The sequence below is a fragment of the Andrographis paniculata genome, unplaced genomic scaffold (genome assembly GCF_009805555.1).
Source record: "Andrographis paniculata isolate CXL003 unplaced genomic scaffold, ASM980555v1 Contig12END, whole genome shotgun sequence".
NCBI classification, from domain to species: Eukaryota; Viridiplantae; Streptophyta; class Magnoliopsida; order Lamiales; family Acanthaceae; genus Andrographis; species Andrographis paniculata.
This window is the reverse complement of record NW_026137402.1, coordinates 950,216-975,400: the sequence shown is the minus strand read 5'-3', so window position 1 is coordinate 975,400 and position 25,185 is coordinate 950,216. Positions and strand designations below refer to the sequence as shown.

General features: G+C 32.5%; 1 protein-coding gene and 1 long non-coding RNA gene across 5 annotated transcripts; one reads left to right on the top strand and one right to left on the bottom strand.

Annotated features, from left to right (window-relative positions):
- Positions 1-954: 954 nt before the first annotated feature.
- On the top strand, positions 955-4,229 carry LOC127252012 (uncharacterized). Its single transcript, XR_007838993.1, has 4 exons — positions 955-2,219; positions 2,354-2,407; positions 2,728-3,906; positions 4,003-4,229. It is a non-coding gene; the product is annotated as an uncharacterized LOC127252012 (long non-coding RNA).
- Positions 4,230-10,060: 5,831 nt separating this feature from the next.
- LOC127256544 (protein DETOXIFICATION 46, chloroplastic-like) lies at positions 10,061-22,070 on the bottom strand. Of its 4 annotated transcripts, none has more exons than XR_007839873.1 (15): positions 21,508-22,070; positions 21,276-21,370; positions 21,039-21,147; positions 20,883-20,938; positions 16,864-16,919; positions 16,465-16,603; positions 16,194-16,331; positions 16,028-16,096; positions 15,816-15,926; positions 15,526-15,654; positions 15,161-15,238; positions 14,563-14,634; positions 13,440-13,502; positions 13,175-13,348; positions 10,061-10,245 (listed from the first exon to the last, which is right to left on the bottom strand). XR_007839873.1 is itself a non-coding variant. In XM_051282599.1 (14 exons), the coding sequence occupies exons 1-14, from the start codon at positions 21,938-21,940 to the stop codon at positions 13,256-13,258; spliced, it is 1,641 nt and encodes a 546-aa protein (XP_051138556.1). In that variant the 5' UTR covers positions 21,941-22,070; the 3' UTR covers positions 12,911-13,255. The 4 variants fall into 4 exon arrangements, 1 of the variants encoding a protein (XP_051138556.1); XR_007839872.1 differs by lacking the exon at positions 10,061-10,245 and adding an exon at positions 10,339-10,666; XR_007839874.1 differs by lacking the exon at positions 10,061-10,245 and adding an exon at positions 11,982-12,334.
- Positions 22,071-25,185: the final 3,115 nt, after the last annotated feature.

Genomic DNA, 25,185 nt, shown 5'->3' with positions numbered 1-25,185 from the left:
AAGTTTGGATTTTTCTAATTACTATTCAACTAATTTCTTTTTCCAAAAAATATTAAATTAAATATTATTTTTTTATGTTGTAATAAAAATCGATTTTAATTTAAAATATCAAGTTAACATCTATTGTATTTTGTATATAAATGTACACTATCAAAAAATTGACTTTTTGTAGCGAGTATCTGGTCCGTCAAAATAAGTCTGCTACAAAAAGTGGCTTTTGTTACGAAATTTATCGGATAAAAAGTTTAATGGTTGGTCAACCTTTTTTTTTGTATTTATTTCGATAATTTATCCGTAATAAATATATTTTTGACGGGATGTCATCCTATATAAATTTTTTACGCAATTCAAACTGTAAGAAATATCTAAATGTTAAAAATTTCTGTATATATATAAAATCTATATAGAATTATTTTAAAATTTTAAAAAAACTTATTTATTTCGGTAATTTATTCGTATCAATTAGACATTTTGGACGAGATGTTATCATATGCATATTTGTTATGCATTTCAAGCCGTAACAAATAAGTTAATATTAAAATTTTCTATTTTAAAAAAAATCAATATAAAATTATTTTAAAATTAAAAAAAATATTTATTTCGATAATATATCAGTAGCAATTACAGATAAGGTAAGATATTGTAATATATATATATTTTTTTGCAAATTCAATCGGTAACAAAAACTTTAATATTATAATTATAAAAAATAATTATATACAATTATTTCAAATTTATTATTTAACTACAAAATTTAATTTTATAACTGAAACTAATTAATTTATTATGCTTTATGTTTTCATTGCTAATTATAAATTAATTCATAGAAATAATTAAAATATCTTCAATTTCTTCTAATTATTGATTATTTTTCTATTAATATATAATAATTTAAATTAAAAATAAAAATAACATAAAACCAAACCTGAATTATAAACATCAAACCCTAGCCGCCGCTCGCCTTCTTCTTTCTCTTACTTTTTCTTCTTCGTTTCCATTTTTTTTTGTTTCTCCTTCTTCCTCTTCCTCTTCCTCTTCTTTGTTTTCTTATTCCGCCTCTTCTTCTTCATTTCCTTTCTTTCTTCGTTTACTTCTTCTTCTTTGTTTCAATTTTCTTCTTCTCTAGAACAGTCGTTGTCCGCCTTTTTTGTTCGTGGTCGCTGATTGATGTCGGAGATGAAAACCGAAGACACCATTGTCACCGATAGGAGCTTTCCGGCGAAAGAAAGAAGGATAAGTTGTTCTTACCGTGTTCTTGATTTTGTTTCCTTTTGTATTCTGCTTCCTTGGAGTAGCAACAAATGCTTTGTTGATATCTAGTTACAAATCTCTTGTTTTGAAAATTATTTAATTATATGTTGTGTTGCTACTTTGGGTTATTCCGATTTTGTGCAAAAAATATGTTATAGGTTAAAATTGGAAATTGAAAAAATTTTGTTAGTTGAGCTAAATTCCAAGATCCAATCACACTTATACGGTTGTGTGATGTGGGATATTTGTGGAGAAAACTCTGAGATGAGGATTGTGTATGACAATCTAAGCATTAACATTTGAGTCACTTCTAGGAGAATAACATTAAACACTGCAGAAATATAGTTGGTCCCGTAAGTAACATATACTTGCATTATAATTTTCTGCGATTGATTCGTGTATGTAAATGTATGGAATAAAAGAGTCATTGGAGTTGTGCCGATCTCACCGTGCCTCACCTTGAAGTCTTCACTACTTCTAAATGGAAGTATTTATCCTTGCTAATATTATAATATGATACCATGTTTTTTCAAATAATGTATCTTATATTAATAAATCATTGCGGGACTAGATTATTGCAGACAAATCTTTTATAGCCACTTAAAGACATTGAAACCATAAATGCCAACAAAATTGTACTACACCCCGGAGAATTGCTCTTATGAACGATCTGATGTTTTAAATAGTTAAGTTGCTATTGTTAGTTGTTAGAATGCATTTGTAATTATGTTAGGATTTTCTGTACTTGAGTATGCTTTAGTTTCTACCGTCACTAGCTAAATAGAGTTGAATTGGATAACATGCTCTAGCACAGTTGTTCATATCAATTTAGTTTTAAAATTGTTGTTGATATACAATAATGGTTGCGTTAATCCTTGGTGAAAGTTAATTGGAGGATGAGTTAATGAGCAATGAACAACTTTTTTTTGACTTGTCTCAGGCTCTTCGGAAGTTTCAAAAAGAAACTGGTGAGTGTTGAATGTAAATAATGGGGAAAAGACTTTCTATGTCCCCCATGATTCACTTTGATAAAGTATTCTTGACACTTCTGCTTTAAGCAAAAGAAAGTTACTAATGGAGTCTTGGCCCTTGATAATTCCAGAAAGAGACGAATCTTGATAAAACTGCCTTAGATGCTTTACCATTATTTTCAAAGGTACATCACTGTAATATTTTTTTGTCTGTGTTGTATGTTTTCTTTGTATTCTTGAATTTCGGTTTAGATGACATTAATGTGATAGGAGCTGCATCTGAGTTAAAGCGGCTGGAAATTTGCAATGCTTGATAAATTCATTTTTTTGATATGCCTTGAACTATATATTGGCAATTAAGAGTAGATTGTGTTAGCCCTAACAAATGACATTTGTCTTACTTTGGTTGATGTTGGAATTAGCTTTAGCTCTACCCATGTGCTGATTTTTTTTCTCTCTGTTAAATAGCCTTATGGCTGATTTTTTTTCTCTCTGTTAATTGTAGATCCTCCTCAGTGTCAACCGCAATTGTTCGAAGGCAAAAAAATATGCAAGTATGAGGATTTAGTAGATCAGCCCCTCCCCTCAGCCCCTTCCAAAATTCTGCACCACGAAAAATTTTGCAATTAGGGAAGTTTTTCTTGGCTTTGAATGTTGATAATATATAAGTTTGCTTCTTGATTGTTTGTTTGTATATGTCTTGATTGTTGTAGGTTAGATTAGATTGGTTTAGGTTGTTTAATTTCTGTCTAGTTCCTTAACCTTATTGCAATAGGATAATTTGTGTTGTTCTGTTTCTTGGATTTCCTTGGCTAAGATGGGATGCTCCTTTAATTAACTTAAATTGGTATGGTTGTAAATCTAAGTTAGTTTTGTGTTTATTTAGTTTTTTAGGTGTAGAACTTGTTAATTAAGCTTGGATTCAATTTTAGTCGATGTTTAATATAATTGTTATTTACTAGTAGGTTTGCACTTCATTGTGAAGTTCTAATGAATCAGAGATTCTCATCAACATTGAATAGAAGGTGGGAGTCATGTCCACACTTATGAAAGCGTGTTTCGTGATTTTATCATTTTTAAATCATTATTCCTTTGGTCGGATAATTTATCCTTAGGAACAACCTGAAGATTATTTCTATTGCTGATGATGAATTTCTGAGTAGCTTTTAGCTCTGAATGATGTTGAGAATCTAGAGGATCTGTTTGATGGTATTATATAACACTCGAGGTTCTCCATTTGTTTGACTATGTGTGAAGCAAAATGAAGATATCAAACTGCATTGATGCTTTTTGAGATACAACATTGTTGTAGCAAGTGAAGCATTTTTTTATCATTCATTTTGATTAATGTGGTGCAGAGTAGCATATTCAGGAGTCAGCCTATTTTATTAGTGTTTTTCGAGTTTATTTGTTACTATACTTGTATTTAAGATAGGGTCCCTTGATCAAGCTAAAGCGTAAGTTTTATTTTATTATATTCATCCATAATGTTTATAGAGGCAGACCTTCCTCGTAACTAGCGCTCGTTTAACCTATTTATATAGGTGATACCCTAGTCATTGTTAAGGTGTATGTTACAGCTGTAATAGTTCCGGAGACCGCACTCATCCTTCCAACTAATGCTGGAGCAAAAATTCTCGGTGATGTATTCGACGGAGATAATATCGAGTAGCTTTACCAGGATGTACGCATTTTTTTTTTTTTTACTTTATTCCTTTGGAAATTAAATTACTTCAATTTTTGTATTAAATGCTTATATATTATTAAAAACACATTGCAGTTGGTTCGCCGCCCGAGATTGCATACTCCATGATTCGGCACTCGACGAGCTGGGTCATTCATAGTTGTATTTATGAGTTTGCCTTAAGATCGTACTTACGTATGATATCAGATTTATCTATTTACGTATTACTTTTTTGTTTTGCGTATTGTTATTTAGTAGGTTGTTATGTTGGTGTACGGATTGGTGTTTTTTTGAGATGTTTTGTTTGCACCGTTGGCGACTAATATTTTATTTTTGGTTGGACTATGAACATCGTTGTATTGATGACCATGTGTAGTATTACCATGGATTTGGAAACAATTATGATAAGATTAAGTTTTAAATTATTTCTCACACATTAATAATACAGACAAATGGAATTTATTCATGGAGACAACTATTATGCCACACAGGGACATCTTTGGTAGCGTATTTTTAGTTATGAACAATGGCCGGTACAAATGGTAATGTATGGTTGCCTGACTTTTGTCATGACTTTTTGCTGCGGACTAATTTTGTAACAAACAACTTATTTGTTAGGGGCAGTCCTTTTGTAATGTATTGTGTTACGGACAAATCTTGTAACAAGAAGTTTTCTGACAAGATTAGACATTTGTAACGCATTTGTTGATTCAGACATATGTCGTAACAAATATTTCTCTGACATTATTCAACTTTTGTTCCGTATTATTTGTGTCGGATCTTTGTCGATTCAAAAACATAATTGATGTTTTTGTTACATACCAAAAAACGTAACAAATATAATAAAACGTGCTTATTTTGAGAGTTGACCACCAAATATTTGTTACGGATTTTGTTGCAACACGGACTTTTTGTACCGCGATTTTTCGTAGCGGTCAAAATCCGTAACAAAGTCGACACAAAAAACTATTTTGCACGAAAAATGAGTTTTAGTTACGAATATTTGACAGTTACAAAAAGACCTTTTTTTGGTAGTGGTATAACGCGAATACTCAGAGATCGATGAATTCAGATTGAAAAAACAATAATCCAATCCCAGTTTAGTGAAGAAGCATAAATGATTTACATGATTAAAAGGGATTTGCAACAAAGTTTCTTCCAATTTGGATGCAACAAATTATCAGTATTACGAGTTCATCATTTGGGATGTTTCAAAATCAATGTGGAATAAATAATCAATCGATTTAACGAAAAATACATTTCATTGAATCAAAGCTCAATTTTAAATGGAAAAAAATCATTTTTGGTCTCAATATAACTAAAATTCATCAATTTTGGTCCCAATATAAAAATCTTATCAATTTTGGTCCCAATATAACCAAAACTCATCATTTTTTGTCCCAATATAAAATTTTTATCAATTTTAGTCCCAATATAACCAAGACTCATCATTTTTTGTCCCAATATAAAATTTTTATCAATTTTAATCCCAATATAACCAAGACTCATCATTTTTTGTCCCAATATTATCAAACATTATCTTTTTTGGTCCCACCAATATTGGGACAAAAAATGATGAGTTTTGGTTATATTGTGACCAAAATTGATAAGATTTTTATATGGAGACCAAAATTGATGAATTTTGGTTATATTGAGACTAAAAATAATTTTTCCCATTTTGAATAATATCGTTATGAAATCCTCCACCGATATCTAGAAGGAATTGGATGAAACAAAATATCATTTTCATTTTTCAAGAAATAACGAATTGGTAAGCATAATCAAACTATGATAGTCGTCTCATGGATGCCACCGCTTGACTATAACAAATTAGTATTTATCTTAGGTGTTTATTGTGTTGAAATTTGATTGCTGAGACAGACATATGGTACGAGTGGTGTTGTTGAATCACAATATTGCAGTCAATAATTATGAGCTAGACCATTCATGTTTTAGCTAGTTTCATACATTTTTGTTTAATTTGTGTACTTTTGGTTTTGTACTTTTGTTTGTATGAAATAGTTTGTTAAATGTGATGTTTGAATATATAATTGATATATAGTATTATTGAAAACATTTAAACTGCTTTGTAGGAAAAAAAAAAAAAAAAAAAAACTCTAAATAAATAGAGCATCTATCTACCTATATATAAGTATCTGCAGTTAATAAAAATATATTATTTCATCTCACAATATATCTCATCCAATCACAATTATTATAAACTCAAACTACAATTATACAAATCCAAAACAAATTCTATATTATTACGCCGTACTAAGTTTTTCTTTTTTTTTAATATTTATTTGATATAAAACAATATAACTACATATGATATATTGTAAAAATAAATCAATATCAATATTGAATTTAATATTTTGAAAAATATTAAATGATTAAAAAAATTTAAAAGCTTCTTTTAATTTAAAATTAATTAATTTATTCTAATAATTCTTTTTTTTAGAGTTTTCTGAGTAAGTTATGAATTTTTTTTTTTATAAATTTAAAGTAATTGAAATTATGATTTTTATATGTGAATTATTTTATTTTTAAAATATTTAAATTTTTTAAACTTAAGGCAAATTATAAAATATTAATTTTTTTTATCTCAATTTTTGTATTAAAATGAATAAAATAGAATAAATTTACTTGAAATAAAAAATTTAGTAAAAAGATAAATTAATTAAAAATTAACATAAAAATACATATACAAATGACTTTTTTATATTTTACACCATTTTTAATACTACCTCCGTCCACCGTCAATTTATCCATTTGCGTTTGGCGTCATTGTTTTTAACATTAAAAATATCCTTATATTTGTATAATTTTTTGTACAAATGTCATTACATTAGTATTATAAGACACCAATAGAAATATTTTTGTCGTTTTTCCTTGATTTGTACTACGTTTTGACATAATAATTAATATTCAAAGATTAACATGCAAAAAGTAAACGGATAGATTAGTGGTGGACGGAGGTAGTATAAAAATTATTCATATTTTTTAATAAAAATTTATTATTTTCTTATAAACTACTCCCTCCGTTCCAATACAATAGTTTTGTTTACCATTTTTGTCCGTCCCAAAACAATAGTCTTATTTCCATAAATAATCATATCACCATAAAACTACTCATACTTTTTCATTTTATTGCACAATTGTCACTACTTTTTACACTAATACACAAGAGTAAAAAAGTCTTTTATCCATACTTTTTACCCACTACCAATATAATATCAATATTCTTTAAATCCAGTGTCCAACCCAATTAAGACTATATTTATGGGACGGAGGCAGTATATAAAAGTAAAAAAGCTATATTTTAATAATACTTTTAGAATTCTCAAATATCTAACAAGAAATTTTAAAAAAAATAAACAAATTACACACTAGAAGAATGTACAAACTATTTTAAAATAAAATATAAATTATTTTTAATTGTCATTTTACGCATAAACAACCGTTAATTTTCCAAACAATCCAACACAAATAGCTAATGTATTCTTGTTATCAAATCAATTAATCAAATAAGCTAACAGTTAATTATCAAACAACACATTACTCAATTATTAAAACTCAATCTTTCATATAACAAACTATCCGACATACTAAAACAAAATGATTCTTGCACTCCAGATATAATATCATGCCTAGACTAAATTTAGATAGACTTAATGGCATTGACTGCTTGAAGATTCAGAAGTAGTTGAATTGAGAGATATTTCAAGTTGAGCTTGATATACATATATTGAAGGATGTCAGTAGGAATTCCTTTAGTGAAAACATATACCAATTGCTTAGAGAAAGGAATGAACCACAAATCAATGGTTCTTTTTGCATGGTAATCACAGATGAAGTGATACTCAATGTCTACGTGTTTTGTGTGCTCGTGATAAACTGTATTTTGAGTCATGTGAATGGTTGATTGGTTGTCAGAAAATATAGAAAAAAACAAATCAATATATTTTTAAAAATCTCTTATTAAATCCAACGAGAATATAAATTCTGACTTTCCTTCGATTGCAATTTAATTTAATTTAATTTCTTCAAGTAAAACTCAAAGAAATTTGTTGAGTTTCACTGATATTCGTAGGAACAGATATCATATTGAAACAATGGACGAGACAAACGGATATCATATTGAAATAAGTATGCAATTACGAAATTTCCCTCATTGTCCTCTGGCTTGTACTATGCCAAAATAAGTGTCGTTGAAACATATGCAGTAAACCTAAAGTCTATGCAATTAAATGATTTTCTAATTTGGCACGATCTCTTGGACATCTTGAAAATACCATAATGAGGCAAATAATCGAAAATTCCATTCGCCATTTATTAAAAGACCGAAAGATCTTGAATTCAAATGAATTTGTGTGTGCAGCATGCTCACAAGGCAAATCAATAATCAGACTGTCACCAACCAAAGTTGAAACTGAATCCTCATCATTTATGAAAAGAATCCAAGATGATATATGTGGACCTGTAGATCCACCATGTGGGCCATTTAATATTTCATGGTGCTCATTGATGCATCAACGAGATGGTCACACATATGTTTGCTATCTACATGTAATATAATGTTTGCAAGAGTACTTGCACAAATAATTAAGTTGCGAGCACAATTTTCTGATTATCCAATAAACAAAATTCATCTCGATAATGCTAGTGAATATTCATCACAAGCATTTGACGATTATTGCATGACTTTGGGAATAACTATTGAACATCATGTTCTTTATGTCACACCCAAAATGGTGTGGCAGAATCATTTATCAAAAGAATGCAATTAATTTATTGATGAAATCCAAACACCCCGTTTCTGTCTAGGGACATGTAATATTACATGCAGCAAAACTTATGCGAATTAGACCGACAAGTTATCAGAAATACTCCCCAACACTATTAGTATTTGGAAAAGAGTCCAATATTTTTCATTTGAGGATTTTTGGATGCGCGGTCTACGTGTCAATTGCACCACCTCAACGTACAAAAATGGGCCCCCAACATCATTTGAAAATTTATGTCGGGTATAAATCACCGTTGATAATTAAATACCTCGAACCACTGGTAGGTGATCTATTTACTGCGCGATTCACAGACTGTCATTTTAACGAAACAAATTTCCCGACATTAGGGAGAGAACAGAATCAACTGTAAAAAGAAATTACTTGAAAAATACCTATGAATTTCTTGAATCCCCGTTCACGACAATGCGAATTAGAAGTACAAAGAATTGTACGTTTGCAACAAATTGCAAATCAGTTACCGGATGTATTTAATGACTCCAGCATAGTTGTCTGGTTGTATATTCCTGCAGAAAATGCACCGACAAAAATGACTGTCCCAGAAGGACAAATGAAAAGTGCCAATGAATCTTCTACGCGCCTGAAGCGTGGCAGACCTGTACGTTCCAATGATAAGAATCCTCGAAAGAAAAGGGTATTGGTTAATTATTCAATTCCTCAAACAATTTGTAGTGGCAAGGAACATATCCTTGAAGAGGAAGCTCCAGAAGAGCATACCTCTGAAGAAAATGAAGTTATCGAGAATTCAATTAACTTCATCGCTACAAAGAAAAATTGGAACCGGAATGAAATAGTCATTGATAAGGCTTTTGCATACAACGTGACACTTGACATAATATAAACTGACGAGGATCCTGAACCAACATCAGTTGATGGATGTCGGAAAAGAAACGATTGGTCAAAATAGAAATATGCGATCGAGTTTGAGTTAGACTCACTTGCAAAAAAAAAAAAAATTGTCTTTGGACCTATAATTTAAATAACAGAAGGTGTTAAGCCAGTTGAGTGCAAATTAGTATTTGTAAGAAAAAAAATGAAGACAATGAAACTGTCAGATACAAAGCGAGCCTTGTAGTTTAAGGATTCTCACAAAGTTTTGGAATTGATTATGATGAGACATATTCCCCAGTTATGGATGGTATCACATTTAGATATCTTGTAAGCATAGCAGTGCATGAAAAACTTGATATGCGCCTTATGGACTTAGTCACTGCTTGCTTGTATGGCTCATTGGAGAATGATATGTACATGAAAATCCTTGAAGGATGTAACATGTCTGAAGCATGCAAATCAAATCTCAGATAATGTTATTTCATCAAAGTACAAAAGTTTTTTGTATGGACTTAAACAGTCTGGACGCATTTGGTATAACTGTTTCATTGAGTCTTTAACCAAAGAAGGTTATAATAACAACCCAAAATATCCATGCGTTTTCATAAAGAAAAATGGGTCAAAATTCGTGATAATTGGAGTATATGTTGATGATCTCAATATTATCGGGACTCCTGAAGAGCTTCAATCATTTGTGGAATATCTGAAAACAAAAAAAAAAAAAAAAAATTGAGATCAAAGACTTTAGAAATACAAAGTTCTATCTTGGTTTGCAAATTGAATATGTGGATAATGAAATATTCATTCATCAAACCGCTTATACCTATAATGATATTTACATGAAAATCCTTGAAGGATATAACATGTCTGAAGCATGCAAATCAAATTCCAGAGATTGTTATTCCATCAAAGTACAAAAGTCTTTGTATGGATTTAAACAGTCTGGACGCATGTGGTATAACCGTCTCACAGAGTGTTTAACCAAAGAAAATTATACTAATGACCCAATATGTCCATGTATTTTCATAAAAAAAAATGGGTCAAAATCCGTAATCATTGCAGTATATGTTGATGATCTCAATATTATCGGGACTTCTGAAGAGCTCCAATCATCCGTGGAATATCTGAAAAGAAAATTTGAGATCAAAGACTTTGAAAAGACAAAATTATGTCTTGGTCTGCAAATTGAATATGTGGATAATGAAATATTCATCCATCAAACCGTTTATACCCAGAAGGTATTGAAGCGATTTTATATGGATAAAGTACATTCATTGAGTACCTCAATGATTGTCAGATCAATTGATCATAACAAAGATCCATTTAAACCAAAAGAAGATGATGAAGATATGCTTAGTCCTGAAATACCATATCTTAGTACAATAGGTGCACTCATGTACCTAGTAAATAGCACAAGACCAGATATTGCATTTGCAGTAAATTTATTGGCCAGATTTAGTTCATCCTCTACTAAACGACATTGGAATGAGATTAAACATGTTTTGCGTTATCTTCAAGGGACAAGTGATATTGGCCTATTTTATTCGAATAATTCTCGGCACAAGTTATTAAGCTATATTAATGTTGGGTATTTGTCTGACCTGTACGTGTGGTGATACTATGATTTCTAGGATATCCACAAAAAAGACAATAACCGTCACATCATCAAATCATGCCAAAGTATTGGTTATTCATAAAGTAAACCGAGAATGTATTTGGTTGGGTCAATGACGCATCATATTAAAAGAAAGTGTGGGTTAATGTCTGAAAATGAAGATCCCCCAACAATCATATATGAAAACAATGCGACCTGCATTGCTCAGTTAAAGGGTAAATACATTAAAGGAGATAGAACAAAACATATTTCATCAAAAAAAATTTTTACTCGCGACCTTAAAAAGAATGGTGAAATTGATGTACAACAAATCCGATCATTTAAAAATTTTGCAGATTTATTAACCAAGGCCCGACCGACAACATTTAACAAATTGGTGAAAAGAATCAGAATGTATCGGTTTAAAAATCTCAAGTAGAGTCCAAATAAGGGGAAACAAACAAAAAATTATATACTTTTTTTCATTCACTATGATTTTTTTCCACAAAGTATTTTCATAGTAAAATTTTGACGAAGCATATTTTTTATATAAATGCATCCAATTAGGAGTATTATATACTCCATCCGTCCCAAAAATATAGTCCTATTGTGTGTGGACATAAGATTTAAATAATATTAATATTATATTAGTAGTGGGTAAAATGTAAGGATAAATGACTTTTTTGCCCTTGTGAGTATATTAGTTTAAAAAATAATGGCAATTGTGTAATAATAATGAAAAAGTAGGAATAATTTTATAGTGATATGGTTATTTATGAAAATAAGACTATTGTTTTGAAATAGACAAAAATAGTAAACAAGACTATTACATTGGAACGGAGTGAGTACATAATATCTGCGTATACATTATACGGTGATGCATTCAATTCTCCTACATTCATCTATACAAACACTTATAAACATTGCCTATATACATACGTATACATATATTTATATAAATATAATATATTTATATATACAACTCTGCCAACACTTACTACATAATAAATATATAATATACAAAATAGTTATTAATAATCGGAGTAATTAATATTTTTATTTGTTATTTTTATAATTAATATTTTTATTTGTTTATTTCTATAATATTCATATTTACAATATATACTTATTTTCTTTTATAACGTCGGAACCCGCAGCCGCTACTTGAAAGTGCGCACTGGATAAACTCCGGCCGAACCTAATACTCTTGCAAATTAGGGCCAATAAGTAAATCACACTGGGCAAACCATGTGTGGCAAGTAAACGGAAAAGACATGTACGATTTTTTATTAAAAAGAAAATTGTTCATAAAAAAAAAAAGGAGTAATAACTATATTTATTAATTTTTACAGAAAAAAATAATTAAGGATTAATATTGAACTCATTCATTGGGTAAGAGATTAAAATTATTATTTTGAAAATAAAAAGACTAAAATTAACACCAATGAATAAAAATGACAAAATATATTTTACCCTGAATTTTTCTTTTATATTTTATTATACAATTAAAAAATAATTTGACATTAAAAAAAATAAAACATCTAATCATATCAAACCAATATTCTCACTCAAAATATTTCTATTTAAAACTCCAAACCCAAATTATGATACTACAGCCAAAGAAACGCTAATGTAAATTCATAACTCATAACATCATCGTCTATTTAAAAACTTTCAATCTAAAAACACAACCTAAAATATCTAAACAATACTCCAAACACAACCTAAAATACTTCGATAATATTAAAAAATACATATACTATTAAACTATCAGTAAATACAACAATACGACCTTACTTGAACAGTAAATACAACAATGATACAATATCATTACATTCCACTTAAATTTGGATCGAATGAAAGATGATGATTGCTTAGCAAATGTTCCTTGATTTTATTTATTTATTTTTTTCTAATAACCTTTTTTTAAGGAAAGCAACCGAAAGCAATTTCTAGTAACCTAAAGAACGAAAATATTTATGCCTCTATGAAATCTGCAAAAGAAAATCAGTAGAAGTAAATGAATAGAAAAACTAACCATGCTTGCATTGCAGCTGAATGGCCTTTTGTGAGTTAAAAAACACAACACACATAGACCGACCAAGCTTTTCGAGTCCCGCTATGCAGATTTCAACTTATGATTTGTTGCATTTTCATTGTAAAGTATCCCGTTTCGCAAGGTGAGGCGGCGCAAGGCAACAAGGAATCGGGACTGGTCACAAGAACATGAGTTGATCAAACCAAATGTTACGCACACGACCGATATGTAACACCAACTTAAATAAGTAGAAACCAAGACTTACCCATTGAAATGCCACAAGAGTAAACCAACAAGTAGATAAACTGTAAGCTCGACTGCTCGCCAGCTGCAGATACATAGGAATGAAAAAATATGTTAGCTAAAGTTTCTGGGAAAATTTAGACTTTGATACATGTTACAAATGTTTTAGGTGTGTGTTCTTTCCTAAAAATATTAAATCAAATTTTTATTTTATACTTTTATATTATAATATTAATTCTATGTTCAAAATATACTATCAACACTTATTTATATCATATCAAACAATTATTCAAATTAAAAATTTTTAATATTTAAAATCCAAACCCAAAACAACAAACAAACACACCTAAGATCTTACGCAATATGCTTGTCTGTGTTTTCGTTTATATTCACATTATCCAATTTATAATGCAATATTTTTCTCCCTAAAAATCAGTGTGTTCACAATCTTTTAAAGGTACACAGATTTACAAGAAAAATATTACAAAAGATATATATATATATAATATACACACATAACAATGAAAGTTGACAAAAAACACAAAATTATAATTTTCTATAATACTTTCACGATTCTCCATGTCTTGCAACAAAAACACTACCTATAAATACTAAACAAACTCGCTCATCCAATGACTTTTTATTCCAAACATTACATCTAACACGTGGTTTCCATTTAAAACATAATGACTCCATTCACCCAGTGTTTTTGGATGAAATGATTTTTGGAGTGTGATACTAAAAATTGCCAAAAATATAAAATATATTATTTTAGGTTGAATATTTGACTTTTTAAGTTTTATAATGACTTTTTATAATAAGCATTTTGACTTTTGTATAAAATATCTTTTATTAATTATTATTATTTTTGGAGAATGGCAATAAAAGGTGTCCAAAACTTAATTTTCAATTCAAACTTTAAAATTCAAAACATGCAAAGCTTAACGAACACACCCCAAAAGTAGTTGTTGGAATGATATTAGATATGTTGCAAAAAGACAAGTCCATATTGGACACTTGGAAAAGATGGTAATTTCATAACCCATTCTATACAAAAGGAACATTTTAGATTTCATTACAAGGAAATGCATTGAAGCGAGTCATTTGAGTTGAATAAAGTAAATGTGGAGAATAGTGTAGTTTACCAGAAGGACAAGGGAGCCCAAGCAGAAGATCCCACCCATAGACATGCTCAGGAATTTCAAGTCTCGTCCGGCCTGCATAGTGGAAGTTTATTGTCAGAATATATCCATAATTCCATGTTGTTCGTATTTACAAAGAGAAAGGGTACTGGCATAGGCATAGCCATAGCCATAGCCTGCCATTACAAAATAAGGATCTGAAAGAAACCAGTTATCCTTTGAAAACATTTGAAATCTTAAGGAGGTAGGTAAATAGATGCAGGTGCTGAAGGTTGAAGTTAGACTTGAAACTCCTGATCCCTGATAAGAACTCACTGTATGGAATGTAGAAAATAAATGGCGATGGCGTCTCAAGTAAGGAAAAAATGTGCCAACTGTTTGTTGCAGGAAGTAAATTCTATAAATCAGACAATAAACTTATTTTGAAAAGTTTTCCTTCACTAAAGCATTAGTAATTGAACCATTTCATCAACAGATGCATGATATGAGATATGGAGCCATAACATGTAATGTTGTGCCTACTAAACTATTGTCTGTGACAAGGTTTTCATTTAAGATATGGAAAAACTGACGGAAACAGTATTGTATAGTATCGGCGTACCATTAATGTGCCCTCAAGGCTGTGAGTACTGGGTGTGATGCACAGAGCAAGGAAGAAAGGTATAAGCACCTTGTGCATCTGCATTATAAAAGAAAATTACAGCATCAACTATGACTGCTTCAATCTCCAAACTGTTCTAGCTTTTACAATTCAAAATGTCATGTTTTTCCCAATTAAATAATGATTCTTCATCCGAAAGTATATTCAATCATGTATTCGGAATGGCGAACAATTATCATTTCAGAACAATAAAGTGGTGCCAACAATCAACAACCAAACATTCTTTTACCGATAAAGGTAAATTAAATGCAACATAGCTCCGGTTAATATAGGAATTATAATTGTTCAGGGAGATGTCAACTGACCTCCTGTATGACCTCAAGATCAGGTGAAAATATTTTAGGGAATAGCCAAGGAACTGAAGTACCAATACATCCTAATATCAGTCCACTTGCCGCACCAATAATGACCAGTGATTTAAGCAATGTTCGGGCCTGTCATCCCACACAAGCATTTCAGATATCTAGGTTAAAAAACCAATATTGGATTTCATACTTTACTGCATACTTTTGCAGCTTCTTTAAATTTTCTAAAGGGAATAACTCCATAATTGTGTCTGTCATTATTAGTTTCAACTGCATACGACATTACCAACCTTAGCTAGGTTTTGATTCACTCCACATATCAGCTCAGGCATAAATGACTGGGATGTTTGTGAAAGGGGCTCACCAAATACCGTACACATGCAGTACACTTGTATCATAACCTGAATAACAGGAAATTAGGAAGCTGACAGAAATAAGTTGAGTATGAAAAGAAATATTAGGTAATAACACAGCAAAAAATATTAACATGGAAATACCAAACCTGATGGGCAGCAACAGTTTTTGTACCCATTGATGTAGCAAAATATACAAGAAGAGAGTAAAATGCCACCTAAGTTTAAACATACATATTAATGAATGTCAGAATAGAAAAGTGCCAAGCACTGTTAAGTGTTAACAAAAGCAGAACCAATAAAGGAATCACGAACCTTTGACATCATTGTTACAAATACTGGAGCTGCAAGTGAGAATATTTGTAGGAGCTCATTAGGTGATGGAACAGTGATGGCATAGCCATTATATCCCTTACTGTTCAAAGCTTCAACCATCATGTAAGCTGCAACAACCTAAGACAACTTTGCATTTGAAGAAAAACCATAGAAAGTTGGGCGGGGAGCATATCTAGTTGTATATATCCTGATTTCTATGTGCAATTTCACATAATATTTTGTAAAAACATCTGAGGCATGTTCAGCTTACCTGAGATACCATTGTTGCCCATGCTGCCCCAGCAATACCATAATCCAAGAACCTGCATAGCACTATGTCACCAATGCCATTAATAACACTTGCAGCTGCCAATGCCTTTAAGGGTCCCCAGGAATCTTTCATTCCTAAGCTGTGCAATACAAACAAGACGAGTAAAAATCATATTAAGGAACTGCAATTTAAGTTATATTGACAAAGAATTACTTAGATAATATCAGCTACAATCAAACTGCACCAATTTTTAAATTGAAAACAAAAAGAGGACAAACTAATGAGGGCATTTCCATAAGAGTACATATTATTTATTAGGGGCTTTCAAAATTGGAAGTAGATAAATAATAATACAAATATTAAATTAATAAATAAAGCTGTGATGTTGAACAAATAAACCTTGCACTTTGAGCAACCCATCCAACTAGTATTGCTGGCCATGCTAAGCCTCGAATCTGTTAATAAATACAGTTTATCATTTACTATCCCAGACAAATGGAAAACAAATAATACATTTAATGTAACTCTTTGTAAAATTCCAGCTATCAATGTGAGTTCCAAAGAGATGAAAATGGTAGAATGTTTGTGGTAAGTAAAGAGTCAAATCTCTTGAGCAACACATGGTGTAATACACAGCAAAAATAATCTGCGGAAGTTAGCTGGAACTTGCCAAGCCGAAGTCAAGACAAATTTTATTTTGGATTTTTGGTATAAGTTAATAAGGAATTGGGTTTAAATTAAGAGATTGGACCCAGGGTATAATAAATAATAAAGTATTTTATGTTTAAAAAAAAAAAAAAAAAAAAAAAAACAGGGCAGCAGCCAGCCAGACACGCACGCCGCCCACCTCTTCTTCTCCCTTGAGGCTTTCTTCTCCTCTTGGATTTATTTTTTTTTTCTTAAGCTAAGTGGGATTATTCTTAGATCGTAGGCCTCTTCTATTGATATTTTTCTAAAAGTGTTAATTTTGCCAATTTCTTCTAAAAAGTTTATAATGTCCCATAGGCATATGTGAAGATTATTATAGTATTTTAAATGGAAAATTGTAGAATTTGTGAAATCCTAGTTATGGTTTTTGGAAAAAATTTTATGATTATATTTAAATATTCTGATTTTCAGAGTTAGATTATACCTATTGGAATGAACATATTATTCAAATGTTTAATTGGCCAAATAAAGTGAGATTAATGAACTTGTTGGATTCTAAATACTCTACTTTCTGTTTGGTTGGTTAAATGTTGGAAATTGGAAGGTTTTGAATTGGAAACTCTTTTTGAAATTTGTTTAATAGCATGTTGAGTATTGAATCAAATTGGTAATTAAAACTATCTGTCGAGTCCGATCAACTCGTCGATTGTTTGGATGATAAGACATAGCCTTCCACCTCTGTGCCTTGCAAACACGCGAGGGTATACTGGTATTTTAGGATAACTAGCTAACCTCGAACTAGAACCCGAATGGGCTAAGTCGAGGGATCGAGATGGCGGGTTCCCTTTTTGGGTGGTTCTAAGGTGCCCATCATTCACGATGAAAAAGGTCTTTGGACCGTCATCCGTGATGGAAGGATGAATTGCGTACAATCCCCCATTAGTATGTTATATTGGAGACTAGAAGGTTGTGGGCCGTTTGGCGCCCCTCGCAAACTAAGCAAACTAATAAACAAATTGACTTTCGTGTACTTTGGGCTTCGAACCCTTAGATCCACATTGTGGAGCTTTCCTTGAGGGTTGTGACCCTATGCTTGTTATGTGCAACTATGTGAAGTGTTATACAAAGTAATAAGGTTGGAAAATCGGGTCGAGCCGGCCCTAATTAAGGCCTAGTGGAGTTTTCTTCGTGATGTGCTCATCACCATTATTTGAGAATGAAAATAAGATATAAGAAAGGCGTTAAAAAACTCGGGTGTGTGAGCTATCCTTATGTGATATGTGATATTTCATTCAAATTATCTTCTTCAAATGATTTTATGGCATTTACACGTGAATCATGACTTATATCGTATCAATTTTATCTTAGATTAATTACGTTGTGTTGACCCTCTTCTTAGAACCTTTTTTGTAGGTGATGATGCTTCCGTTATACCTAAATGATGCATTTAGGTAATGACTCATTGGAGGAACTATATCTATTTTATCTTCTAGAATGCTTTTGAAATTCATTAATTATGCAGGACTAACGACTTTTGAACTATTTCCAACTCATTTTTTGCTCAAACTTTACTTATTTAGTTGATAAGCCGGTACGCTTTAATTTTAAATCTCTAATTAGATGTTTGTATTCATTATTTTAACCTTAGCGCCACAATGTAGGGTTAGTTGGTTGATGAACGAGCCTTCCGGTGTGGCGCGGCGGTGACACTTTGGTTTGAGCCGGCCGGGATATTACACATGGTCACCAAGTTGATATTCATGGATAAAGTGTATTATGAAAGATGTTATACCATAGGGGACACTTACATGGTCCAAAATATTAGAGTACTACTCTCATCATGTGTAGGATCTACAAAATCATTGATTGATCAATTTTTTAAAAAATCAGAAAATACTTCTTTGTTCCGGCCTATGGCTAACTCTCATATAAATCCCCCCATTTTTGCTCTACCTCAATACATATATATATATATATATTAATATTAGATCTTCCCTTCCCAAGCTTCTTTGATCAATGTTATCCCCTAATTATGTCCTCGTCAATGCTTATTAATCCTAGACTTATTTAAGCCCCTAAAAATCTCTCTACGGATAATAAAGAGAGCAATTAAGGGTTCAAGGATTATTCAGCTCTTAAATTAAGTTCGTTGGCGTCAACGATACACCAGCAAACGACGGGGTTCTCCCCCTTTAGACCCAACTCATTGTCTTCTTGCGGCCCTTGCTCATTTACTTCTTGTTCTTTATCAATTCCCTCCCCTGCAAAACAACCTTGTCCTCTTCGATATTTCCTGATTGTTGTACATTGGCAAGCCCCTCTAAAGACTCCCTTTAAACCTCGTGTCAAAGCGAGCCATAAAAGCTTGTGACAGTTCCACCTACGTAATGTTAGGCTTTTGAGAACGCATTCAAGAGAACCAATACAAGGTCTCCATAGCCACCAAAGCCGGCGGCACCTTCAAGTGAGGTCGGGTTTGATGAATGTCAAACTGTTGGTTGGCTCGAGATAACCAACATATTGGATCGGTCCTCTCAAAAGCTGGCAATGCTAGGGTCGGTGTAACCTGGCCTTGATGGTGATCTGGTTGATCCATAACAAAAGACCTATTCGAGTTTTTCCCTTTTTCCATGTTCTTCTCTGGCGATTTTGACGCTGATGGATGAGCCGCTAACACTAACTGTGTCAATTTATTCAGTGTCGTAGTAATAGAATCCAATTTCACATTTGTAGCTTGCAATTCCCCTCTTAGATCAGCCTGATCAGGCTCTAATTTCTCCATCCGTTGATCAATGGTGGATCAGGTCATGATGACGGCAACGGCGGTATGAGATCCAATAGGTTGGACCAAATTGATAGATCAATTATTTAAAAAATCAGAAAATACTGCTTTATTCTAACCTATGGCTCAATTCTCATATAAATCCCCCATTTTTCCTCTACCTCAATATATATATATATATATATTAATATAAGATCTTCCCTTCCCAAGCTTCCTTCATGAATGTTATTCATAATCCAATCCCCTAATTATGTCCTCGTCAATGCTTATTAATTCCTAGACTTATTTAAGCCCCTAAATCTCTCTAAGGATAATAAAGAGAGCAATTAAGGGTTTAGGATTATTCAGCTCCTAAATTAAGTTCGTTGGCGTCGGTGATACACCAACAAATGACGGGGTTCTCCTCCTTGCAGACCCAACTCATTGTCTTCTTGCGGTCCTTGCTCATTTACTTCTTGTTCTTTGTCAATCATAGAACACTCTACTCTACATAATAAACATTAGTTTTATAAGTAATTGATTAGGCCGAGAAGGTATGACTTATGATTTAAGGAGTGTGATTTCTTTACAAGATGGCACCAACTAAATCCAAAGCTAAAGATAACCCAGGAAGGATTATTCACAAAACTTGGAGCAAGAGATTCACAGATCTCTCGCCTATGACTTTCAATCAGTCCTGTATTTCAGTTCACTAGTCTATTAGGTCCTCTTTTCAGCACCCATTCGATCTCTCTACATGATTTTATGCTCCTAGGCTTGTAATCCTCCTATCTTTTATTTATATAAAGTTGCTTCTTTCCAAAATTAATTGAAAAGCCACGATATGAAGAAATAAGAAACCAGAAAAGCATCTGAAAAATTGGTAGTTAGGCATGAGAACAAATGAACAATAGCTTACCATCAAAGACATAATGCTTTCACAGTGAAAATGTGGAAATGACAAGATTATTTAACAAAAAGGTTATGGTCATGGCGCAGAGAAACAGACCTGGACATACGTGTTAGCTGCGGTTATGATTTCGGCATTCTTTGCCCCTGTAAATGCTGTTGAGAATCGAAGACAAAATGATCAGCCCACAGCAGCGCAGCACAGAACATATACTAATAATCCAATGCATAAACTAGAGGGGGTCTACTTGTTCACCTGTTAATGCCCACTGACCATATAACCTTGTACAAAAAAGCATCAGAAAACCACAAGCCAATCCAATAAACAGCAACATAGATATCTGATGCTGCACCTCATTTCTATCCTGCGCCACTTAATGGCGGACAACCAGAAGCCTTGTGTTAGACAGGATTCATGGTTTGATTCACAATGCAACCTATTAGTAATTTGAAGCCAAATTTAAGATTCAGTATCTATCTCCAACCAACAAACCTGCCTGGCGAGAGATGTAGCCACCAAATTTGAAGTAGCAATGGAAAGAAACATAAAAACATAACTTGTATTATCACATAACACTGTCCCTGGCCCTGCCAAAAGCACCAAAAACAAAAAACAAGAAGAATTCAAGAGCAAAGACAAACAAAATCAAGCTAAAAAGTAGAGTCGCATAACAGTATTTATCCGGAAAAACACACAAGTAAATTGCGAATCTGGAACTACATACCTAGAGCAGCAAGCTCAGTTGAGCTCCCCTGACCAACAACAGCAGTGTCAATTAAACTCATCATCGGACCGCAAATCCAAAGCCCCACCGCTGGACCTGAAAATTTGGCAATTTCGACCATCTGACTCCACAAGCTCTCGTTCTCCGAGGATGCCTCAGCCTCAGAGATTCCTTTGACCAACTCCACTTTCTCGGCTACGTCCAAATGCCCTTCTTCTTCCTCCTCCTCTTCTTCATTCTGCGAAATTGGAGCAATGCTCCTCCCAGCAACTTCATGAATTGGAGAAGCGCAGCATGAAATGAATATTCGATTGCTCTTTAGGCGGAAATATCGGACGCCTGACCGCGAAACAACTCCATTTCGACCAAAACTTGTCCGGGCAATCTCGAATCTAGGAGTGCAAAATTGATGAATTGGAGATTTGAGACTCATGGCGCGGAGGCTTGGTTTGGATTGCGCTTGACGCCGCCGAGAAGCTCGAGAAAGAATAGCGCCAAATGCCCAAATGGAATGGAATGAGCGGCTCTACGAGAGACCCGTTCCTTGAAAACTGGAGAATGCGCACGCGCCTGTCTCTCGCTCTCTCTCTCTCTCAACGTGCTTTTCATGTCCAAATTTTGGGAGTATACTATGGAACAATTTTTTTAAAAAAAATAGTTTTAATTTAACTTTTATTTAATTTTTTATTTAAATAGTATTTTTATTTAATATTTTTAAATGAAATTATTATGAATGTATTTGGTTTGAAATTTGAATTTTATAATTGAATTTATTATAATAAAAAATTTAAATTTAAATAATTATATAAAAAGTAAATATTAATATAATATCAAAAATGAAAAAAATAAATAATTTGATTTCATATTTTTTACCAAAAAATATTGATTAATAATAAAAAAATTTAAAATTTCTCCAACCAAACATAAGCTATGAATTTATTTACTTAGTAATTTTTTTATAAAATAATTTTCATAAATATTATATATACATTGATATAATATATACTATAATATATATTTTATTCATTCATAAAATTCAATAATTTTTAATATAAAATATTAATTTTTATATTATCATCATAATTTTTTTTTTGTCATATATAATGTAAAATACACTAATAAAAAAAATTACAAAAGTGAACATACCCTATAATTTATAACATAGGATGAATATGATTTACAGAATTTCAATAAACCACTCTAAAAAAAAAAAAACCATTTATTTACTATTTATTAAAGGAATAATTGGACTAAAATCCCTGTGAGTTTAATCTAGTTGCAATTCAGTCCCCGTTATAAATTAATTAGACTGCAGTCCTACTTTATTGATTAGATATGTTATAACTTCTTTTTTTTATTTTCCACTCAATTACCGTTGTATATGTAATGTGTACTTACGATTGTTTAATAAATACTTCCAATTTTATAATATATACATACATTATCTCCGCTCTACCCCCAGTATACGATTAGATAATTCCATTTAAATATCGCATACTTTATTTTGTAATTTTTTTTTAAAAAAAAAACAGAACGAAAATACACACGATTTAAGAGCTGAAACCTTCCCTAATTTCCCTCACTCTCCGTCTAGGCCCTAGTTCTTCAAGAAGCAAATCGACCTATAGAAACTCGACGATCAAGCAGTAACGCATTCGTTCAGCGAAATAGTGAGGAAAACAGCCAACCCGCCGCGATCCCCCACGACGAGTTCGAAGAAGTAAATGTCTGGTCGAAGCCTTTTTCGTTTTATGATTTTGTTGACAATCGAATTTTATACCGTAGTTTATTCGATTGTTTGGGGTAGAAGCCTTTGTCCCGTGTTTGCATGCCTCGGTTCGGTGATGAGGAGCCCTGGGTGTTCGGTGTTGTGTTTGTTCAACGGGTTTGAAGTTGTTTGAATTTTTTGCCAGGAAACCCGGTTTGGTTTTCTATTTATGCACTGATTTTGGGTGATTTTATCTGTTTTATCTTTGATTTTGTTAATTTTGGAGATTTATATTTTGTTTAGTTACTCGAAGTTGCATATTTTAGTTTTTTTGTTGGATTGTTCGGTAATTAATCATATTTGTGGGTTGACAAATGCGGTATTATTAGGTACCAGGAGTTTCATTTGTTTGGTCTAATTTGCTAATTAATATACTTGTATGGGACTATTATATACTCGGAATGCATTTTTACTCCTGATAAATTGTGAAAAACTTTTAACTAAATTAGATATTTGGATAACATGGACTTATGGTATTTACTTACAGGCCAGAGAAGGAGCACAAATCATTAATCAGCCGATTTGCATTACCATTTTTTCACAATGAGGTGTGGAAACTGAAGCAACACATGATGGACGAACACATCACAGCCATAAAAATGACTTCGTTCGGGCATTTTTTGGATTGCCCGAAAATGAAGTTTCCGTGGAACTGCCTTCTTGCCCTTGTTAATAACTTTAGTTCGGAGTTTATGTCGTTCAATATCGGAAGTGACATTGAGCTGCCGTTTGAAGTTGAAGAATTTTATGTAGTCTTAGGACTACATGCGAAAGGAATCTACGTGACCGAAAACACATCAGTCGAAAGCGAATGGTTTGTTCAGTTTTTGGGAGCAAGCCGTGTTCTGTATCCCGTGGCCAGGTGTTGCAGAAGCTGTGTGAGGCTCTATTGCAGGGGCTGGAGCCTCTATCTATTGCGGACATTGCCCGTCTCTTTATTTTGCTTGTTTTTGCAAATATTTTATTTTGTTCTGCGAATTATTCTGAACCTCTTTTTTTGTTACCGTATGTGGATGACCTGACTGCAATTGGTGACTATGCGTGGGGACCCGCAAGTCACCGATATCTCTTGAAGTCTATAAGCGACTTTAAGTCCAGAAAGAAATATTTGACAGGCTGCACAGTCGGTTTGTTGATAAGCAATGTAATATCGGATTTGTTAATTTTTTCTACTTATTTTGGTATATTGCAGAATATGTCTATTACTATTATTGTTGGCAGTAATGAGATTATTATTATGTGCAGACTTGGTTCAATGAGAGAGTCCCAACTTTGGACAAGGCACGGTGCCTTCCAAAGGTACCGCGTCTCTTTCGGTAGCTAAATAGCCTTGGTCCGATGTCCAGGGTTCATGCAGTGACTGAATTGTCATACCTGAAGCGGTTAGATATTCAGGAATTTTATCGAATAGGCACCGTAGAGAAGTTTGTTCGTGCAATTTGCCATGCTTCGGAGGTAAATGCATTATTCAATGTTGCTACCATTGTAAATGGATAAAATAATTTCTTATATGACATTAGTAACAGATGTTGCAGGAAGCGGCTCAGCAAATTGCGGCATTGAAGGTGAAGCTGCGGAAGAAAGACGTTGCAATTGCCAGACTTGCTCGTAAATTGCAAAGAGCTAAAGCTGGTATTGTCGATGACGACAGTGAAGGTAAGTACGAGGATGAGAATGATGGCGACGAGAAGGGTGACGCAGACTATGGGGAGGAGGAGACAACAGACCGGATGGCTGTGGAGTCAGAGAGGAAACAATTGCACGAGGATGAGAAAGATCAGACTGAGGAGGAATCGGAGGAAGAGAAGCATGGTGAGGAGGAAGAGAAGCAGACCGACAGGGAGGAGAAACAGGGTCAGGAGGAAGAGAAGCAAACTGAGGAGGAGGTGAGTCAGGGTCAGGAGGAGGAG